General features: G+C 40.2%; 1 protein-coding gene across 1 annotated transcript in view; it reads right to left on the reverse strand.

Moving 5' to 3' along the window:
* Window positions 1-20: 20 nt before the first annotated feature.
* The window catches only part of LOC133629759 (gamma-aminobutyric acid receptor subunit rho-3), a 54,920-nt gene continuing 32,708 nt past the window's right edge, over window positions 21-22,232 (reverse strand). The window contains exons 7-14 of the mRNA XM_062020733.1: window positions 12,897-12,964; window positions 9,912-10,135; window positions 7,176-7,258; window positions 6,972-7,109; window positions 6,739-6,891; window positions 6,588-6,649; window positions 6,366-6,497; window positions 21-1,811 (exon numbers count right to left, since the gene is read on the reverse strand). Of these exons, the coding sequence (XP_061876717.1) occupies window positions 1,509-1,811; window positions 6,366-6,497; window positions 6,588-6,649; window positions 6,739-6,891; window positions 6,972-7,109; window positions 7,176-7,258; window positions 9,912-10,135; window positions 12,897-12,964 (1,163 nt within the window). The 3' untranslated portion in view covers window positions 21-1,508. The remainder of the gene's footprint in view (window positions 1,812-6,365; window positions 6,498-6,587; window positions 6,650-6,738; window positions 6,892-6,971; window positions 7,110-7,175; window positions 7,259-9,911; window positions 10,136-12,896; window positions 12,965-22,232) is intronic.

Genomic DNA, 22,232 nt, shown 5'->3' on the forward strand with positions numbered 1-22,232 from the left:
AAAAAAAAAAAAAAAATGAAAAAAAAATGCCATGAGCTACTATGGCAACAGTAATGACCGCAAATCGTTTTTAAATGCCGTAAACAATGATATCGCTGGAGTTTTGTATTTACCAACCGAGTTTATTTAAAATATGCCACATTTTTTACTAGCACTTTGAAGAACATGTGAAAAGAATTGACCGCTTTCTGTTCAGGAGAGAACACACAGAAGATAATACAAAAAAATAACAGAAGAAATGAACAAATTAAAAAGATGGTTCGACAAAAACAGACTAAAATAAAAACTAAAACTAAAATAATGCTATTTGGTAACAGTAGAGAAGAGCATCATACACAAATACAAATAGACGGAGTAAACATTGAAAGGGTAAAAGAAACAAGATTTTTGGGAGTATTAATAGATGATCAAATGAACTGGAAATCTCATAAACAAAACATACAACATAAGGTGGCAAAAAACATTTCAATAATGAATAAAGCAAAATACGTCCTAGGCCAAAAATCACTTCATATTCTCTACTGCTCGCTAGTGTTACCATATCTGAGTTATAGTGCAGAAATATGGGGAAATAACTACAAATGTGCGCTACATTCGCTAACCGTGTTACAAAAAAGATCAGTTAGAATAATACATAATGTTGGATATAGAGAACATACAAACCCTTTATTTATTAAGTCAAAAATATTAAAGTTTGGTGATTTGGTAAAATTGCAAACAGCTAAAATGATGTACAAAGCAAACTATAACCTGCTACCAAAGAATGTACAACAATTCTTCTCAACTAAAGAGGAGAAATATAACCTTAGAGGAATAAATAATTTAAAACATTTGTATGCACGTACAACACTTAGAACCTTTAGCATATCTGTATGTGGAATTAAATGATGGAATGGATTAAGTAATGAAGTTAAACATTGTACTGATATGATCCACTTTAAGAGGTTGTTCAAAATAATAGTGCTTACAAAGTACAAAGAAGAAGAATTATGAGAAATACTTTCAACCTTATTGAAAATAAGATATTCTTCATCTCAGTATGTTAATAATGACTGAATTAATAAATTATATATTACAAAACGGTTGTGTATACTAATTCACAGATGTTATTTTATTATATAAAAAGGTCAGTAAATGATTCTATATAATTGTAAACGCTCTGAAGTGGGAAAGGGGGAGGATTAAATAAGCTTTGCTTCTTCCTACTCCTTTTCAGACATGATGTAAAGTGAAATGATATGAAATTGTGTGATGTATTACACTGTAAGTATGTTCATGTTCGAAATAAACTAAAAGAAAGAAAGAAAATTAAGACTTTTTGAAAAAGTAGGTTTATTTGAGTTGCGTAATTCCCCCTCAAAATGAGAATATTCAAGTATGAACAAAAATGACATGTAGTGTAATCTGGTTGGCATGGTGACCGGCTCACAGTCTGAAGATCCACTTTAAAATCTCTGTTGGAGCATTTGTGGATGATTAGTTTGGGTGTTATCTCCAGGTACTCCAGCTCAGGAGTAGAGGCCCCAGTAGATGGTGTTGAAGAGGAGGTAGGACAGCGGGAAGGCCAGGCGGGAGTACGAGTCAATCATGTAGCTGTTGCTCACCAGGAGGTCCACGTTCTCCCGCACCGAGCGCTGCCGGTGCAGGCGGATCCCCGCCGGGGGGCGTGTGTTGTGCAGCGGCGAGGGCGCCGTGAGAGGGTCAGAGGTCGGGGCCTGAGCCAGGCGGGGGAACGGTGTCAGCTCCAGCTCGTTGTCGTGGAAACAGCCGTCGAAGGCCATGGCCTGGCTGGCGTTGAAGGTGGACGGAAGCTGGTAGGACACACACGACCTGTTAGCTCCTTGCTAATTTGTTAGCACTGATCTAAATTGTGACAGATCGGATTATTTTAGTGAATAAAGTGTTTTATTGCTGTGGATTCTGGGCAAACTGCGCACTTACTTTTAATTTCCATAGCCAGGATATGACTAAAAGTAGGTAAGGTTGTAGTTTTGCCTCATCAACCCTCACTTAAAGCATGAGTGAAGAAGGCACCACCTACCTGACAAGTCCGAAAGAGAGAGATGATATAGTATTATCTGCTCACAGATGCTACCTGGTGGTTGTTTGAGCACACTGCAGCTAGCCCCGGATATATACTGTATATATCATATGTAAATATTACATATATGCATACTTGCCAACCCTCCCGTTTTTAGCGGGAGACTCCCAGTATTCAGCGCCTCTCCCGATAACCTCCCGGCAGAAATTTTCTCCCGACAAACTCCCGGTATTCAGCCGGAGCTGGAGGCCACGCCCCCTCCAGCTCAATGCGGACCTGAGTGGGGACAGCCTGTTCTCACGTCCGCTTTCCCACAATATAAACAGCTTGCCTGCCCAATGACGTCATAACTGCGAGTTCTTGGTTTCTTATGTGGGTTTATTGTTAGTTTCATTAACGTCCTCCCAGCGTGGTAACAACACACAACAACAGCAGTCACGTTTAGTCTACCGTAAAGCAGTTCTTCTGCCGTAAACAGCAATGTTGTGACACTCTTAAACAGAACAATACTGCCATCTACTGGATAACCTCCAGAACACTGAAATTCAAGTATTTCTTTTATTTATATGTATAATAAAATAAATATATATCAGAATCAGAATCAGAATAGTTTTATTACCATTGTTTGAGAACGGGTTCACAAACTAGGAATTTTTCTTGGTGCAAACTAAAACTAGAATTCACTGAAAGTCAAGTATTTCATACATATACACATATACATATATATATATATATATATATATATATATATATATATATATATATATATATTTATATATACCGTAATTTCCTGACTATAAGCCGCTACTTTTTCCCCTAGTTCTGGTCCCTGCGGCTTATACAAGGGTGCGGCTTATTTACGGCCTGTTCTTCTCCGACACCGACAAAGAGGATTTCGGTGGTTTTAGTACGCAGGAGGAAGACGATGACACAATGATTAAAGACTGACTTTTCATATACCGGTAGGCTGGTTATTTTGATAACGTACAGGCGAGCACTTTGTATTACTTTGCACCGTTGTATTATTTGTACTCTGCACGAATGCTGTTCGCCATGTCAAAGATGTGGAAGTTTGATTGAATGATTGAAAGATTTATTATTAAACAGTCATCTCTGTCCCGACAATCCCCTCTGTGGTAGCAGGAACCCCTATATACTACGGTAATTACACATCAAAACCCTGCGGCTTATAGTCGGGTGCGGCTTATATATGGAGCAATCTGTATTTTCCCCTAAATTTAGCTCGTGCGGCTTATAGTCAGGTGCGGCTTATAGTCCGGAAATTACGGTATATATGAAATACTTGAGTTGGTGAATTCTAGCTTAAATATATTCCCCTCTTAACCACGCCCCCGCCCCACCCCCACCTCCCGGTATCGGAGGTCTCAAGGTTGGCATGTATGCATATATGTTTGTGGAGGGGGGCGTGGCCTGCCGCAGAACGGGGTGTGCCAGGACCGGCCTCGAAGACAGCGACAGGTGAATGAATGGCCCAAGTGGGCCTTGTTATCTAATCACCTGTCGTCTTTATTAGCAGCAGCCGGGATGAGACACGGAGTTGGAGTTGGAGTGGGAGCCAGAGAGAGAGAGAGAGACACAAACTCAGAGAAGGACATTTTGCTGGAAAGCAAAAGCCTTGCACTATTGAATGAAAATAAAACTGTGTTATACCCTGAATTCCGGGCTCCCCTGGCAGTGTGTGGTGGTCCGAAGAACCCACTAGAGGGCAACCTATACAATGTTATATTTTATATTGCTTCTATGGTACATTTTTAGTCTACTTTATACCTCTCTTTTTCGCCCTCTTTTTGTGCCCTTGTGTGCATTATCCTTTCCATCCTTTGTAACTGAGCTACTGCGTGGAACAATTTCATTTGTGGATCATTAAAGTTGATCTAAGTCTGGTCCCACTCCCTAATGCTTCAGTCACACGCAGGATTCTCACAAGAATGAGTCAAAAACACAATTTTCCCTGCTATACATGTAAATGAAGGGGTTAGTCACAACTCGCTTCCCCGCATATTCGCAGGTTTCTTCTCAAAATAATTGTTTGTGGAAAACCTGCACATGTGTACATTTTCTCTGCAAAACCCATCTAATGTACATAAAGTTGGAAATAATCCATAAAAAAAAAAAAAAAAAGCATGTATGGAGGGGTGTCCAAACTTTTTCCAACCTGGGCCACATACTAAAAAGTCACAGTATGCGGGGGCCATTTTAATACTTTTATATTTTGTAAAAAAAAAAAAAAAAAAAAAATGCTGTATAATTAAAGTCAAACTTTGTGTCAGCACATGACAACGTGTATTATTATAATTACTGTAGTTATTTGTACCAAAATGGCAGTTTTTTTGTGATTACATTACATCTTTTTTGTTACATTTTTACTGTTGGGTTGTTATATGTTGCGGGCTAACAAAACTTGAGGTGCGGGCCACAATCGGCCCCCGGGCCACACTTAGGACACCCATGATGTACAGCATACATGCAGTATTTGCAATGAGTGCTAACAAAAGTGTTACCAGTAGGTAGTAAAATAATGTGAGTTTTAAATGGAGCCAATGGTTCTGAGTTTTAATTTTTACCGTACTTCTTCCTTCTGGTTGGCTGTCGATGCCTTTGGCGTCTTCATAATCCTCGTCAAAATTTTACCATTTTTATTAACATTTGTTATTTGTTTGTACCGATACATTTTACAATTTAAATGATGTTCATTGCCAAAAAATGTGAGACTCAATTATGAAACTGTATAGTTCACGCTAATTATGGTTTATGATAATGATGTTTAGGTTCATGTGATTATTTATTTTTTTCTCTTTGTAAAAATATTTTTTCTATAATTGATGGCGTTTTGCCACTCAGTAGAGTGGGGGGGTCCAAATTGTGGCCCAGAGACCAATTGCGGCCCACAGCTAATTTTTTAATACTATCAAAAAAAAACAAAAAAACATTAAAAAGTGAAATAAAAGAGTAAAAATGCGAAATGCAATTTTGACACTAAAAACGGTCATTGCTCAAAAAAAATAATGAATTGAAATCAATGTTATGAATTATTTACTTATTCAAGGCTCCAATTACTTTACATCAAAATAATGCACTTGGGAATTTTTTTGGGGGGGAAAATATTGCATATTTTGTATGTTTTTACATATAAATAAGAAGGTTTTCTTTGACAAAAAGAGCAAAAAATACATAAGTAATAAAAGTGTATCATTGGCGGATGAATGTGAAACAGATCTGAAGATTTAATCGATAAAAGTAAAAATACTATATTTATAGATGACTTTTTTTAAACAGTTTTATGATTTGGGCCTTTTGGATACCCAATAATTAAATTTTAAACTGTCATTGCTCAAAAAAGAATAATGAATCAACATCAATATTGTTATGAATTATTGACCTAATTAAGGCTAAAATTAATTCACATCAAATATTCCACTTTGGAGTTTTTGGGGGGGAAATATTGCATATTTTGTGCGTTTTTACATATAAATAAGAAGGTTTTCTTTGACAAAAAGAGCAAAAAATACATAATAAAAGCGTATCATTGGCGGATGAATGTGAAACTGATCTGAAGATTTAATCGATAAAAGTAAAAATAATATATTGATAGATGACTTTTTTTAAACAGTTTTATGAGTGCGGCCTTTTGGATACCCAATAATTAATTTTTAAACTGTCATTGCTCCAAAAAATAATAATGAGTCAACATCAATATTGTTATGAATTATTGACCTAATTAAGGCTAAAATTAATTCACATCAAATATTCCACTTTGGAATTTTTTTTGGGGAAATATTGCATATTTTGTGTTTTTTCCATACAAAAACAAATTTTTCTTTGACAAAAAGAGGATAAACCAAACATGAAAAAAATAAATAAAAACGTATTATCGTCAGATAAATCCGAAGTTGATTTAGAAACTTAAGCGTTAAAATAAAATAAATAGAAAAAAATTTAGATTTTTTAAACACTTATGAGTGGGGATCTCTTAGATATTTAGTGGGCTTTTTTTAAACTGTCACTGTTCATAAATTATAATGAATTAAAATCAATGTTGTTATGAATTATTGACTTATTACTTCACATCGAATATTCCACCTTTAGGAACATTTTATATTTTGTATTTTTGCCTTAAAAAAAACCAGGTTTTTGACAAAAAGGGCTTAACACTTAAAAATAAAAAAATGATATCAACAGATAGTTTCTGGATATAATGTATGGTTCTCCTGTAAATGAGCATGGGTGTCATGCTGCCCTTTGGCCACCAGAGGTAGCTGTTTGTTTGTTCGACAGGTGCTGATGTAGGGCTCCTTTTGCTGACCTTTCCCCCCCTCATCTTCCTCATCTCCTCCAGGGTGGTGCAGTAGTTCACCGCCGCGTACTCGATGACGGACAGGAAGACAAACAGGAAGCTGGTCCACAGGTAGATGTCCACCGCCTTCACGTAGGACACCTGGAGAGCACACACACGCACACACACACACACACACGCACATGCATAAACACACACGTCTTGCTGTTTTGGGACATGGGTGCGTCTGACCTGAGGCATGGAGGACGACACGCCGGTGATGATGGTGGACATGGTGAGCACGGTGGTCATGCCTGCAGGGTTGCGACACATCGACCAGAGGTTGGACGAGAGCTGGGAAGACATGTTGGATGTGTGCTCACAACTTTGCGGGAACGTTCACCTAGAGAGACGCGAGCGGGGACGGCCCTGCGGTCGATCCAGAAGGACACCCAGGACAGGACCACCATCAGCATGGTGGGGAAGTAGGTCTGGAGCATGAAGAAGAAGATGTGCCTCCGCAGGATGAAGTTGATGAATAGTCGATTGTACCATCCTGACACACACACACACACACTGGTTCTATTGGGCATCACGGAGCAGGCTACGGCCGCCTGATTAGGTACAGCATGTCACCTGTGCTGCTGTAGAAGGCCAGGCCGCTGGAGGGGTGGAAATGCTCGATGAAGAACTGAGACAAGACGATCTCGTCGGTCCTCAGCGAGTCGTTGCCGTTTTTCCAGTAGAGCATCAAATCGTTCTCGTTGTACGCATCTGAGAGAGAGACATCATCATGAGTGTGTAAGTGTGTGTGTGTGTGTGTGTGTGTGTGTCTCTCACAGCTCTCCAGCTCCAGCGAGCAGTTCTGTGTGTCCAGAGGGAAGCTGCTGAAGTCCATGGAGCACAGAGTGGTCACCGTCACCCTGAAAGCCAAAACCACAAGACACCTTTTTTATAGACATCCATCTTGTCCCGGATTGACCTTTTTTTCGCCACGGCAACCAGCCCTCCGGTCTCAAGCTGTTTCCTTCGGTGCATTCAGAACATTTGGCAACTGGCTTCGACAGTACAATGCGTATGAGTCGGCACAAGGGGCACAGGCGGGGGGTCGGGGGGGGCATGATCATGCAGCTGATCACGTCCTGCAGGTGTTTGCTTTGATGGACTGGATTGTTGCAATACTAAACTTCTATTCAGGGGGCAGTCCACATGTTTCGATTGATTGAAACTTTTATTAGTAGATTGCACAGTTCTTTGCAATAGTTTTACTTCAGTTTAGCAGCATTTTGGCCGCGTCCATTCAAAAGCCCATATAGATAATGGCTAATTCAGCATCACTTGGAACAGCGTCATCGTGACAGATTCATGGTCTTATTTCTAGAACCACTGTACTATTCAACTTTATATTGTAGCTCAACCTTTTCCCCCAAGATATAACATCTAAAGAACATTTGTTTTTTTTACACTGAATGTTTAACATCAATTCTTTACAACCGTTTTTTTAACACTGAATTTTTCTGCACCAACTTTTTCTACACTGAATTTTTTAACACCAATTATCATACATATAATTATTTTACACTGAATTAAAAAAAAAAAAAATTACCGGTACATTGAATTTTATTTACACTCAAATTTTTAACACCAATTGTACACAGAATTTTTTTCCACTGAAATTTTCCACTCAATTTTTAACACCAATTATCAGACATTTTTTTACACTGAAATGTTTACACTAAATTTTGTTACACTAAATTTTTTTAACACCAATTTTTTTACACTCAATTTTTCTGCACCAACTTTTTCTACACTGAATTTTTTAACACCAATTATCATACATATAATTATTTTACACTGAATTTTTAACATTTTTTTTTTACATTGAATTTTATTTACACTCAATTTTTTACAGACAATTTTTTAACACCAATTATCATACATATAATTATTTTACACTGAATTTTTAAGTTGTTTTTTTTTACATTGAATTTTATTTACACTCAATTTTTTTACACTCAAATTTTTAACACCAATTATCATACACAATTTTTTTTTACACAAAAATTTTTACAGTTAATTTTTAACACCAATTATCAAAGACATCATTTTTTTACACTGAAATTTTTACACTGATTTCTTTTAACACAGATTTTTTTACACTGAATTTATCTGCACCAAATTTTTCTACACTGAATTTTTTACACAGATTTTTTTAACACTAGATTTTTCTGCAGTTTTTGCCCATTTATTGTGTTTTGTTTTATTTTTCAAATAACCAAAGCCGTTTTCAATTGGCTTCACTGCGATAGAAGAACACTTTTCTTTCCCCTTCCGACTTATTACCTTGTTTTTCGATCTTTGCATGTAAACTTTGGACACTATCACACATGACTTTTGAACATATTGGATATCATTTAATTGTAGTTGTCAATGTAGTCTTTTTGTGATAATAGTAAATATGTTTTTTTTTTACATAACTTGTAAAATGTAACACATTATTTCCTAATATTTAATACAAATGTACTTGAACTGCAAATTTTTGGCTGTCTATTTTATGCACACACTCAGGCTTCCATAACCAAATCTATTTCTGGTCACCAACGGTCAAATTCAGTAAACCCTTGTTTATCGCTGTTAATTGGTTCCGGGCCTTTAATATTTTTCATCATGAATTTAATATCTTCATAGCAAGAGCATAAAAACTTGTTTACAACTTTCTAAATATGTTTTTTTTACCATTATGAAAGCCCTTAGACACGAAATAACATCCACATGGAACAGTGGAACCTCGATTTGCAAACTTTTTCAGTTTACGAAATTTTCCCATAGTTCACCTTTGTGTGCGAACCATGTCTCTGTGTGTCCCGCTGGCAGCCATATTGTGCTCGCTCGTATTTATTTGTACCACAGCAAGTTTTTAATTGTGATGAGAACTGACTTTTCTAGAAAAACATGCCAAAGCGGACTCATTGCACAGTGGAGAAGACCACATCTTGTTCAGCGGCGCCTCTTCCATGACCCCACACACACACACACACACACACACACACACACACACACACACACACACACACACACACACACACACACACACACACACACGGCCCCTCAGGTCTCTGCTCCTTTCTCTCCTCTCGTGAGCTGCTCCTTTGCTGATGTTACTGTAAGTGGACTTTACTTTTTTAAATGTTTACTATTGTGGCAAAATGGTTTGTAAAGTGAAGGATTTTTGTGATTTCTGAACGTTTGTGAGGGCACCAAATGGACTTGTGTGTGTGCACGTGTTGTTGTTTTAGCTTGTTGATAAAGAACGTTGCTCCATCACCCCCTTTTGATGTTCATATTGATACACAGTACTATATAGCACTTTATATTGTGTGCATAGTGTATAAACTTTCACTAAAATATGGACTTTTGTTGAGGTTGGAACCAATTATTCATATTTACATTGTTTGGTATGGAAAAATTTGCTTCACTACACAAACTTTTTGATTTATGAACCCTGTTCAAGAACCAATGAGCCAAGTAATCTTGTTTCGAGCCACAAAAAGCCTAGTGGCACAGGCTAACGCTAACCTGACGCTGTAGAGGACTTTCCCGTCGGGGTACACGCGCAGCATGATGTTCTCCATGGTGGTGTCGTGGATGAAGGAGCGCTTGGAGTGGGCGAAGAAGACGTCCGGGACCCAGATCTTCTTCACCAGCCGCGAGTCGAACGTCCGGCTCTGGTTGTTGCGGGACGGGAAGGCCAGGCGCTCGTCTTTCCAGTAGTGGCGCAGGTACAAGGTCATGGTGAAATCCTGCAAGAAGTCTAGAAGCGTGAGCACCTGGACCACTTTTAAAACCGGATTCACGAGGGTACAAAGTGAACACACAGATGTAGTTTCAGAGGTTCTTCAAAATAACGCATATATTTTTGACGTATAGCATTGTATTCGGTGATCATGCTATTGGTACTTTTTCTCTCTGGAGATGTTTGTGTGGCTGCTATACTTCCGTTGCCTTATTATCTGTTGTTGATTTCCATATTTGGTCCTGGAGCGTCCAGTGTCTTGCACAAACAAACATCAAAAAATATACGCCACACACACATACCCGACCCCCAATCCAACGCCCTTGACGCAAATCCCATAGGAGTGATGGAAGGATGGGCAGCGCCTGAGAGCTGCGGCCTGCCACCATGGCCCCCCACTCCCTCCCCTCTGTTGCTAGATATATGGAGATGTACGTTGTAATATGTATATGTGCTTTGCTATGGAGGTTTTTTCCCACTCCAGAATAGGCCCCCCTAGAAGCCCAGTCTAGATTGTATTGCTCATCCTTCCCCAGCGTTTACCTTTTTCCTATCTTTTACGGGGCGCCTTGTGGCGACCCATCAGCGTTCCTGTTCTGTAACCCTGTACACTGTTTGTCTGATCTTGAATGGGTTTGTGCTGGAAACAAAGTTTTGTTGTACTTGTGCAATGACAATAAACACCTATCCCAAACATGATAAAGCACTCCTCAAAAGGAAGGTTTGATTCAGTTCTGTTCCGTGAAGGACATGGTCCCTCTTCTTATCAGCAAGTGCATCCCTCTCTGTAAGGTGGGGGCTGCCTTCTCACTATAAGAGTTAACTTTTTTGGTCGTATTTTTTAGACCTCACTTGCTGATGCTATTGTCGCGGTGTAAGGGCTGGTCTCCTAAAGCTTTAGTAAAACTTGACCAAGTACTATTCTGTCTTGGTGGTCCTTTTTACTCAAGATATATGTCATCCAAAAGAACTTGGGAGTAGAGATGTCCGATAATGGCTTTTTTGCAGATATCCGATATTGTCCAACTCTTAATTACCGATACTGATATCAACCGATACCGATATATACAGTCGTGGAATTAACACATTATTATGCCTAATTTGGACAACCAGGTATGGTGAAGATAAGGTCGTTTTTTAAAAAATTAATAAAATAAAATAAGATAAATACATTTAAAAAAAATTATTGAATAAAAAAGAAAGTAAAACAATATAAAAACAGTTACATAGAAACTGGTAATTAATGAAAATGAGTAAAATTAACTGTTAAAGGTTAGTACTATTAGTGGACCAGCAGCACGCACAATCATGTGTGCTTACGGACTGTATCCCTTGCAGACTGTATTGATATATATTGATATATAATGTAGGAACCAGAATATTAATAACAGAAAGAAACAACCCTTTTGTGTAAATGGGGGAGGGAGGTTTTTTGGGTTGGTGCACTAATTGTAAGTGTATCTTGGGTTTTTTATGTTGATTTAATAAAAAACTAACAAAAAAAAACAAAATTTAAAAAACCGATACAGATAATAAAAAAACGATACCGATAATTTCCGATATTACATTTTAAAGCATTTATCGGCCGATACTTGGGAGTGACCAGTTTGTTTTAATCCCTGAGAGGACGACTGGTCGCGCGCAAAAAGGCTCCATCGTTTGTGGAAAAAGTCTTTCAGTGTATACGAATATGTGGAGTAAAGTGAACGTGAGAAGATGCAAGCATGATGCATGAGAACCACAGTGTCTGATATCATTTATCCCAAGTCCATCGTTTACCATTTCATAATTTAACTTGAAAAGCACTTGGAGAGCGCAGACCTCCGCCATTTCAATTAGATAAATGGAGTGAACCCTCTTATCAGTCATCTACTTCTTTTGTCTCTGTGGGTGGAGGCGGGGCAGGTAGCATAAACAGAAATGTTCACCCCCCCGGATCAACCTCAAAATCCTATCACTAGTTCCTTATCCCAATTCTGAGTTACAACTAAATCTTCCTATTACATGTATATTTATTATTATTGCTCATTTGTTTACTTTTTCCTTGTGTTTTACTTTGTAGCTGTATGTAGATATGGCGCCGCTGAAGTGACAGCTGGTTGCATCAGCTCTTTGCGCTTTAAAAAAAAAAAGTATTTTATGTCCTTTGTGTTCTTTAATGTGTCCCTTTTAAATGTGTTTATACCTTATTTTGTGTACTTTATGAATCTACACTGCAACCACATCATTTCCCTATAGTGGGATGAATAAAGTCTATCATATACATAACTTCCGGCAGAGGTACAACTATGATCATTTTTCCATTTATCGTCAATTTTTCAGTTAGTTTGAGCTATAATATACTCTGCATTTAGTTATTCCAGGCCTGTCCAAAGTGCAGCCTCAAGGCCTTATTTTAAATGAAACAAACATGGGAAAAATGTGGAAAAAGTGTTAAAAGTAGTAACAAAATGACACGTAACAGAAAAATATGATAATAGTTTGTCACTGACAGAATACGCCAAAGCTAAGATAAGGTCATATATTTTCTTACTCCGTGATGGATTTGCTTTAGCTTGTTTATATAAGTAAAAATGGCTGATATTTTTCCAGTATGAGACCTTCAGAGGAAGACGTTTGTTTTGAGCATGTTTGTGACCAACTAAACTATCAGCAAACGTAAACATCGCCGGACGACTCCAGGAGCAAACATTTCCCATCACTGCATTCTTTAGGTACCACTTCAATGAGGGTGTGAAAAGGAGCGCCAAAGTAAACACAAAAGTCACCATGTTGACTTCAGAGATGCTGTCGATGCTCTCCACCTGCACGTCGATGCCCACGGGGATGGCCGATCCTGTTGGGAGAGGTTCAAAGGTCAACACCGGCAACCTGCTAGCAACACAACGTTAGGGACGTCATATAAATTCCTAGGGGTGTGCTGATCCATTGAGCCACTGATCAATAACGGCCGATTTCCGTGAAAATGTTATTTTTATTTTATTGCCAATCACCTCTGGCTGACACTAAATGTATTTGTAATCCCCCATGTCTCCTCTAAACTAATAATAATCGTCTCCATCATAGCAAATGCACTGCATATCTTTGCATCTTAAGTATTATTATCACTGAAGGAGGCTGAACATATTACACACAGAGGAAGAGAATAAGGAACTAGTTGAAGTATTGTGTTGATATTGTTAAACAGTCAATCGCGTTTACCATTAAGAACGGGTACCGTTCACATTAGAACCGATACAGTAATTGTTTTTGATAATATAATCATAATATAAAAATGATGGGATTATGATAACTCCTGTCCAGTTGCTATACCTTGTTTTAATATCATCATATTATCATTTCCATTAAGTTGCATTTAGTTGCAAGTCCACGTTAGATGGCAGTATAGTTTATAGTGTTTTTTTGTATTTTGTTGCGCCTTACAAAGTGTTAAAGGCCTACTGAAAGCCACTACTACCGACCACGCAGTCTGATAGTTTATATATCAATGATGAAATATTAACATTGCAACACATGCCAATACGGCCGGGTTAACTTATAAAGTGCAATTTTAAATTTCCCGGGAAATATCCGGCTGAAACGTCTCGGTATGATGACGTATGCGCGTGACGTAGTCAGTTAAACGGAAGTTATGGTACCCCGTAGAATCGTATACAAAAAGCTCTGTTTTCATTTCATAATTCCACAGTATTCTGGACATCTTTTGCAATTTGTTTAATGAACAATGAAGGCTGCAAAGAAGAAAGTTGTAGGTGGGATCGGTGTATTAGCAGCGGACTACAGCAACACAACCGGAGGACTTTGTTGGAGAGCAGACGCGCTAGCCGGTGACCTCACCTTGACTTCCTACGTCTCTGGGCCGCCAAACGCATCGGGTGAAGTCCTTCGTCCTTCCGCCGATCGCTGGAACGCAGGTGAGCACGGGTGTTGATGAGCAGATGAAGGCTGGCTGGCGTAGGTGGAGAGCTAATGTTTTTAGCATAGCTCTGTGAGGTCCGGTTGCTAAGTTAGCTTCAATGGCGTCGTTAGCACAGCATTGTTAACCTTCGCCAGCCTGGAAAGCATTAACCGTGTATTTACATGTTCACGGTTTAATAGTATTGTTGATTTTCTATCTATCCTTCCAGTCAGGGGTTTATTTTTTTTGTTTCTATATGCAGTTAAAGCACGATGCTATCACGTTAGCTCGTAGCTAAAGCGTTTCGCCGATGTATTGTCGTGGAGATAAAAGGCACTGAATGTCCATTTCGTGTTCTCGACTCTCATTTTCAAGAGAATATAGTATCTGAGGTGGTTTAAAATACAAATCCGTGATCCACAATAGAAAAAGGAGAGAGTGTGGAATCCAATGAGCCAGCTTGTACCTAAGTTACGGTCAGAGCGAAAAAAATATATGTATTTCACTGCATTCTAGTCCGTCACTCTAACGTTCCTCGTCCACGAATCTTTCATCCTCGCTCAAATTAATGGGGTAATGGTCCGAATAGCTCTAGCTGCGTTGAAAACAATAGGAAAATATGAGGAAGTGAACAACTGACAACGTCACGCTACTTCCGGTAGGGGCAAGGTTTTTTTTAATCAGAGACCAAAAGTTGCGAACTTTATCGACGTTGTTCTATACTAAATCCTTTCAGCAAAAACATGGCAATATCGCAAAATTATCAAGTATGACACATAAAATGGATCTGCTATCCCCGTTTAAATAAAAAAAATTAATTTCAGTAGGCCTTTAATACTGTAAGTTTTGTACTTATTACACACCAGCTGTTAGTTTGTAACGTGCATCTTAGTTGTCGTTTTCGTCCCAAAAATGTGGAGGTGTTGAAATTGCCGTGTAAAATCACTAATCAGTAGCATGTCGACAGCAAAGCCATTTTGGGGGGGAAAAGGGGCAGCCTTACTTTACTTATGTTGGAGCTATTTTTGGAGTCGATTCCTTTGTTGGCATTGAAAATTGCCATGTTACCTCGAGGTAGTTTGGCCGAGTCCGCTCTCAGTGCTGCTGGAGTGATAGCCGGCAACCCAGGTATTGTAACGTGGCACCTTTGGATTTTACATGAATCCCAAACCGGGACGCCAAAAATGTACCCATCCCGACTTACCATGAATCGATTGAAAAATGTACAGGTAATACGTGTGATTAGTATCGGTATCGGCCGATATCACTAATGGATATCGGATCAGAACATCCCTAGAAATTCCCTTTTTCGGATCATTTGGCCAATCAAGCGGGAGAAAATGGATGTTTGTTGTTGTTTCTAATATTGTGTTAGCCAGAAATATCCATAAACAGCAAAGCGTTAATAATGTTTGAACATGCATTTTGACCTACTAATCCCCGAATAATGTCTGCAAGCCACGCTGCTTATATGTTCCTTCCTGTTGCAGCTTGCGTACATTTTGTGTGCGCGTGTCAATGTGTGTGTTTGTGTCATTGTGTGTGTTGAATCCACCTGAGCGTCAGCATGACAGCAGCTCAATAAACACTTTGTCTAATGAAGCCCTGCTAAAAGCTCCTGCTGCAACCGTCGCCACGACAACCACAAAAGTGAGCCAGCGGGTGACTCACTTGTCTTTCTTTTTCCCATGTCACGCCCTGACTTGTGCGTGCTTTCTAAACTCTCCCTCGGTCTCGAAGGCTCGTAAGGTTTCAGGTGTGTTGACAAAGTCGGAGATTACAAACTCGTATGAACACTGAGAGGCACAAAAAAAAGTTAACACCGACTTTTCTTTAAATGCCGAAAACAAACCCGTTTTGAAGATGGCAGTAGCTGCATTTGAAGTATGCTAGGTTTTATCTAGCTCTGCATGCGCTGTAAAATGCAGCTACTTTGTCTTACTGTTGTAAAGCGCTATTAATGCTGACTGGGCACCTTGAGCCCTGACCGCCATTACAACATTGGTTCCGCTCATAAATTATTTTCCTTTACCACTTCCAAAAGATATGACGTCATCATTAAACTAACACACTAAAATACTGCTAAGAACTTGGGTGTCCCCGATCCGATATTGATATTGGTCGGATATCAGCACAAATAAGTAAGAATCGGATTATATGGGTTTGCATCTAAACTACGAGCAGTCCTACTAACATCCAAATGTTCTCCTATGAACATTCTTTTCTTGTATTTGAGTCAAGTCGTTTACAAAAGCTAAACATGCTAGGCTATAGGCTGCTAGGAGCTAGCCGCTACACGACAGCCAAGCAAACAATAGCAGAGATTGAACAATATTGCAGTCTAAAACAGCACATTTGTCATAATAAACAAGTAACAAAGGATCATAGTTGCATATTACTTACACATACAAAGTCCAGTAACAAACGTGTCCGCATCATTCAACTTACTGCATCATCATGAGCTTAACTAAAGTGAGAGGAGGATGTACGCCGGCAGTTCTTGAAGCTGAACACACGGATTGGTGTCTCCCCCTCCACCTTGAGACACTGCACGGATCAGCTGGCTCCTGTCTTCACTGACATTTTTAACACCTCTCTGCAGCTATGCCGCGTGCAGTCCCGCTTCAAGACCCCAAGAAAGCACGGATCACAGGACTTAATGACTACAGGCCAGTGGCGCTGACGTCTGTGGTCATGAAGTCCTTTGAGCGCTTGGTCCTGCCCCACCTCAAGGACATCACCACCCCCCTCCTGTACCCACTGCAGTTTGCCTACAGAGCCAACAGGTCTGTGGATGATGCCGTGAACCTGGCCCTCCACTTCATCCTGGAGCATCTGGACTCCCCAGGAACCTACGCCAGGATCCTATTTGTGGACTTTGAGCCCTTTGAGACACTTGTGATTTAGGGCTATATAAATAAACATTGATTGATTGATTGATTGACTTCAGCTCTGCCTTCAACACCATCCTCCCTGGACTGCTACGAGACAAGCTATGCCGCGTGCCGTCCTGCTTCAAGACCTCCACCATCGTCCCTGTCCCCAAGAAAGCACGGACTACAGGCCGGTGGCGCTGACGTCTGTGGTCATGAAGTCCTTTGAGCGCTTGGTCCTGCCCCACCTCAAGGACATCACCGCCCCCCTCCTGGACCCACTGCAGTTCGCCTACAGAGCCAACAGGTCTGTGGATGATGCCATGAACCTGGCCCTCCACTTCATCCTGGAGCATCTGGACTCCCCAGGAACCCATACCAGGATCCTATTTGTGAACTTCAGCTCTGCCTTCAACACCATCCTCCCTGGACTGCTACGAGACAAGCTCTACCAGCTCAGCGTGTCCGACTCCCTTTGCAGTTGGATCAATGACTTCCTGACGGACCAAAGACAGCACGTGCGGCTGGGGAAGATTGTCTCGGACAGTCGAACCACGAACACTGGTACTCCTCAGGGCTGTGTACTTACCCCCTGGCTCTTCTCCCTTTTTCCAACTTGCTGCACCTCCAGTCACCAGTCCGTAAAACTGCTCAAGTTTGCGGACGACACTACCCTCATTAGGCTCATCTCGGATGGCGACGAGTCCGCCTACAGGAGAGAGGTGGACCGGCTGGCGTCCTGGTGCAGCCTCAACAACCTGGAGCTGAACGCCCAGAAAACAGTGGAGATGATCTTGGACTTCAGGAAAGTCACAGCCCCACCATACCCCCTCAACCTGATTGACTCTCCCACCCCCGTCTCCATTGTGGACTCCATCCGTTTCTTGGGCACCACCATCACCCAAGACCTCATCAAAGAAGGCCCAGCAGATGATGTACTTCCTGCGGCAGCTGAAGAAACTTAAGGTGCCGACCGAGATGCTGGTGCAGTTCTACTCAGCCCTCATCGAGTCCATCCTCACCTCCTCCATCACCGTGTGGTTCCCCGGTGCCATACTGGTTATTGGCTGCAAACTCCCATCCCTCCAGGACCTGTTCTCCTCCAGGACTAGGAGGCGTGTGGGTCAGATCACAGCTGACTCTTCTCACCCTGGACACAAACTATTCTCCCCTCATGCAGGAGACTACGCTCCATCCAGACCCACACCTCCCGCCACCTGAACAGTTTTTCCCCACGACAATCAGGCACATGAACAATAACAAGATCTGATAGCTAAGTTACAGCTCTGTGTTTTATGTGTTTTATGTTGCACCAAGTAAAATTCCTAGTTTGTGAACCCGTTCTCAAACAATGGCAATAAAAACTATTCTGATTCTGATGTGCCCACTAGGTGCTGCCAAAAAACAATTATCACTCCACTTGACTTCAAAGACAGCATAAGTCCATTCCAGGCAGTTAATAATAAATAGGTTAGTGTTTTTATACCATTCTTCTCTGTTTGACCAAACCTTTTCTAACATTCCACGCTACAATATGATAACATTTGATATGAGTTGTGATAGCCTACTAAAAGGACACGGCGGCCATTGTGATATATTTCATTTCAAAAGCCTAGACAATATATAGATTTTTTTAAAGAAAAAAAAATGCCTGCTTTGTGTCATTGTTAGGGATGGATGATCAATATCGGACAGATAATTATTGTGCCGATATGAGGAATTATGGCTCTGATAAGCACATTTTAAAAGACTTAGGCTGAGCAAATCAAGTCTTCCTTTTCTCTCACTCTTGTCGTAAATCTCCCCTGAGCTCGCTGTGAACTAACATGGCGTCGATGGAATTGGAACTCTTTCCCCGTTTCGGACGAATACATTGTGTGTGATATTTGCACCAGATGTTCTGAAAGGGGAAAACAACATTGAGCCTCAACTAGGTATCAAAATGTCATGGTACGATATGATCACCGTATCAAGGCCACGGTACGATAATATTGTGGTGTATGTCCAAAAAAAAAAGGCTTAAAAATGTTATAGTGTGTACAATAAAGTGACAGTTTCCAAAAACAATTTGAAATGTGGACTTGTCAGACCACAGAACACTTTCCCACTTTGCATCTGTCCATCTTAGATGAGCTCGGGCCCAGCGAAGCCGGCGGCGTTTCTGGGTGTTGTTGATAAATGGCTTTGGCTTTCCATAGTAGAGTTTTAACTTGCACTTACAGATGTAGCCACAAACTGTAGTTACTGACAGTGGTTTTCTGAAGCGTTCCTGAGCCCATGTGGTGATATCCTTTACACACTGATGTCACTTTTTGATGCAGTATAGCCTGAGGGATCCAAGGTCACGGGCATTCAATGTTACGTGCAGTGATTTCTCCAGATTCGCTAAACCTTTTGATGATATTACGGACCGTAGATGGTGAAATCCCTAAATTCCTTGCAATAGCTCGTTGGGAAATGTTGTTCTTAATCTGTTCGACGATTTGCACATGAATTTGTTGACAAAGTGGTGACCCTCGCCCCGTCCTTGTTTGTGAATGACTGAGCATTTCATGGAATCTACTTTTATACCCAATCATGGCACCCACCTGTTCCCAATTAGCCTGTTCACCTGTGGGATGTTCCAAATAAGTGTTTGATGAGCATTCCTCAACTCTCTCAGTCTTTTTTGCCACTTGTGCCAGCTTTTTTGAAACATGTCGCAGGCATCAAATTCCAAATGAGCGAATATTTGACAAAAATAACGTTTTCCAGTTTGAACGTTAAGTATCTTGTCTTTGCAGTCCATTCAATTGAAGTTGAAAAGGATTTGCAAATAATTGTATTCTGTTTTTATTTACCATTTACACAACGTGACAACTTCACTGCTTTTGTAAACATGCTAATGCACGTGAACACATGCTAAAAGAACATGAGAACCGTTAGCATACAAATGGACACCCCTGCACTTAAGGGTACATTAGTATGGCTTACAGCAGACCTAGGCAAATTAAGGCCCGGGGACCACATGCGGCCCGTTAAGCTTTTCAATCTGGCCCGCCGGACATTCCCAAATAATTTTTTTAGATTTTTAAGATGGAAAGTGTAGCTGCCATTATGATGTGCAGTGATGTTTTCTAATGACCGTAAGTCTTCAACTATACTAAGTCTTTCAATGCTTGGAATCCGCGCTTATGGGTGATATACCAGTTACTATGGTAATCTAATAATCTAACAGTATATCTAAGAAGGACAGCTCCAGACTGGAGAAACTGATCAGGCGGGCCGGTTCTACGATCGGACTAAAACTGGACTCACTGGTGACGGTGGCAGAGAAGAGGACTGTGGAAAAACTAGTGAGCATCCTGGATGATGCCAGTCACCCTCTGCATACCGTTGTCAGTAGCCAGAGGAGCCTGTTCAGTGCTAGACTGCTTCATCCCAAGTGCAGGACTAATAGACTAAAAAACTCCTTTGTCCCACACGCCATTAGACTGTACAACTCCTCTCTGGGAGGGAGGGGAGTACTAGAATGACGGGGGATGCAAAACAATAACAGTGTAATACGTTTTCATAACATGGTCACTAATGCCTAGTTTCTCTTGTTATATTCTTATTTTACTGTTATATTTGTATTCTCATTGATGAGTTTTGTTTTTATTCTACTGTAATATTTTTCTATTTTGTTTCCATTTATACCCCCATTATTTACTTTTTTAAATTCGATCTCAATTCTGTACACTGCTGCTGGAATTTGAATTTTCCTGAGGGAACTCTCCTGAAGGAATCAATAAAGTACTATCTATCTATCTATCTAATAAGTCACTATGGTCATCTAATTAGTTACTATGGTCATCTAATTAGTTACTATGGTAATCTAATTAGTCACTATGGTCATCTAATTAGTTACTATGGTCATCTACGTCACAGCAGCTCAGACGAGGCACCAAGCAGTGTGGGCGGGAAGCGTTTCCACAGACGCGGAAGGAGATTTTCACAACAAAGTTCTAAAGCTCAGTGATGTATCAGATATATCAGATTGTAGGTGGGTTTATTTAGTACCCTACACGTTCATATTACACGGTTTGTTGCATTTTTGTTGCGTTTCACTTGATTGTAAAAATATGTCGATCCAAAGGGGGTGTGACGTTCATATTTTGTCAATATTCAGTGTTTTATCGTTCATAGAAACAAATTAAAATTCCATTACGTTTTTTAAGGCGGTCTGTCATAACGTTTTTAGCATTCAATCAGACATTATTGTGAGGTTTTGTATTAGTGTTCCTAAAAATAGATATACCGGCCCCCAGACACATTTCTTTCTCTAAATGTGGCCCCCGAGTCAAAATAATTGCACAGGCCTGGCTTATAGGGATTGCTATGATATGTTTACTTTCTCTTTCACATTCAGACTCTGATTTCTCAAAGTCGGAATGAGTTGCATGTTTTAGTTCCTGGGGTTGACGAGGAGGCCAACATCCATCATGGCGTCCTGACACCGAGATCCCATCTCCCCGCCATCCATCATCATCATTACTGTCATTCCCGTCCGTCGTCGAGTGAAAATCACAAGTTAGCTTTCGCACGCGTTGTTGAAAACGTCGCCTGAACTGACGGACGAGCCTGTTTAGAAGGTGAACACCTGGTCAGGTGGGTCACTTAATGGCCCAGCACCAGCACCCAGAATGCGACTGACTGACGCTTCTCCATCACATGATTTTTGTTTGCACCGAGGCTCCTACACAATCCATACGCACGCAACACAATGCAATCACAAAGCACACACACACATTCTTCTCTCATCGCACAAACGAGCGTGTCACATGTTGTGTGAACGCAGGTGAGGGGTCACTTAGAGTTTGTCAATGTTTGTCTAATCTTGAACGGGTTTGTGCTAAAAATGATATTTTTTTGTACTTGTGCAATGACAAGAAAGTTCCTTCCTTCCTTCCTTTAAATTCACTGTAAAATAAACAGATTTAATAGGAGTGGGAATCTTCGGGCACCTAACAAATCGATCCCATTACGATTCCTGAAGAGACGAGTCGATTCAGAATCGATACCTGATTCAAGCCGATTCTCGCAATGTATTATTTGGTATAATAATTTTAATGAAACAGGTTACAGGTTAGAAAAGTTCCTATTGGTTGCATGGAGACGGTTCCTGTTCTAAGTATTCCTATAAAAAAGATAAGGAAACTACTGCACATAGTTTTCCTGTATTTTGGCGTAAAACTTCAAGGTTGTTGCTGGAGCAGGAAAGTGTCCTGCCAGAGATTTGTCATAATATCATACGTACTTTAAAAACATGTTTACGTAAAGGTTTTATAACATGAAATAACAAAATTACAAAA

Source organism: Entelurus aequoreus, linkage group LG15, assembly GCF_033978785.1.
Source record: "Entelurus aequoreus isolate RoL-2023_Sb linkage group LG15, RoL_Eaeq_v1.1, whole genome shotgun sequence".
NCBI lineage: Eukaryota > Metazoa > Chordata > Actinopteri > Syngnathiformes > Syngnathidae > Entelurus > Entelurus aequoreus.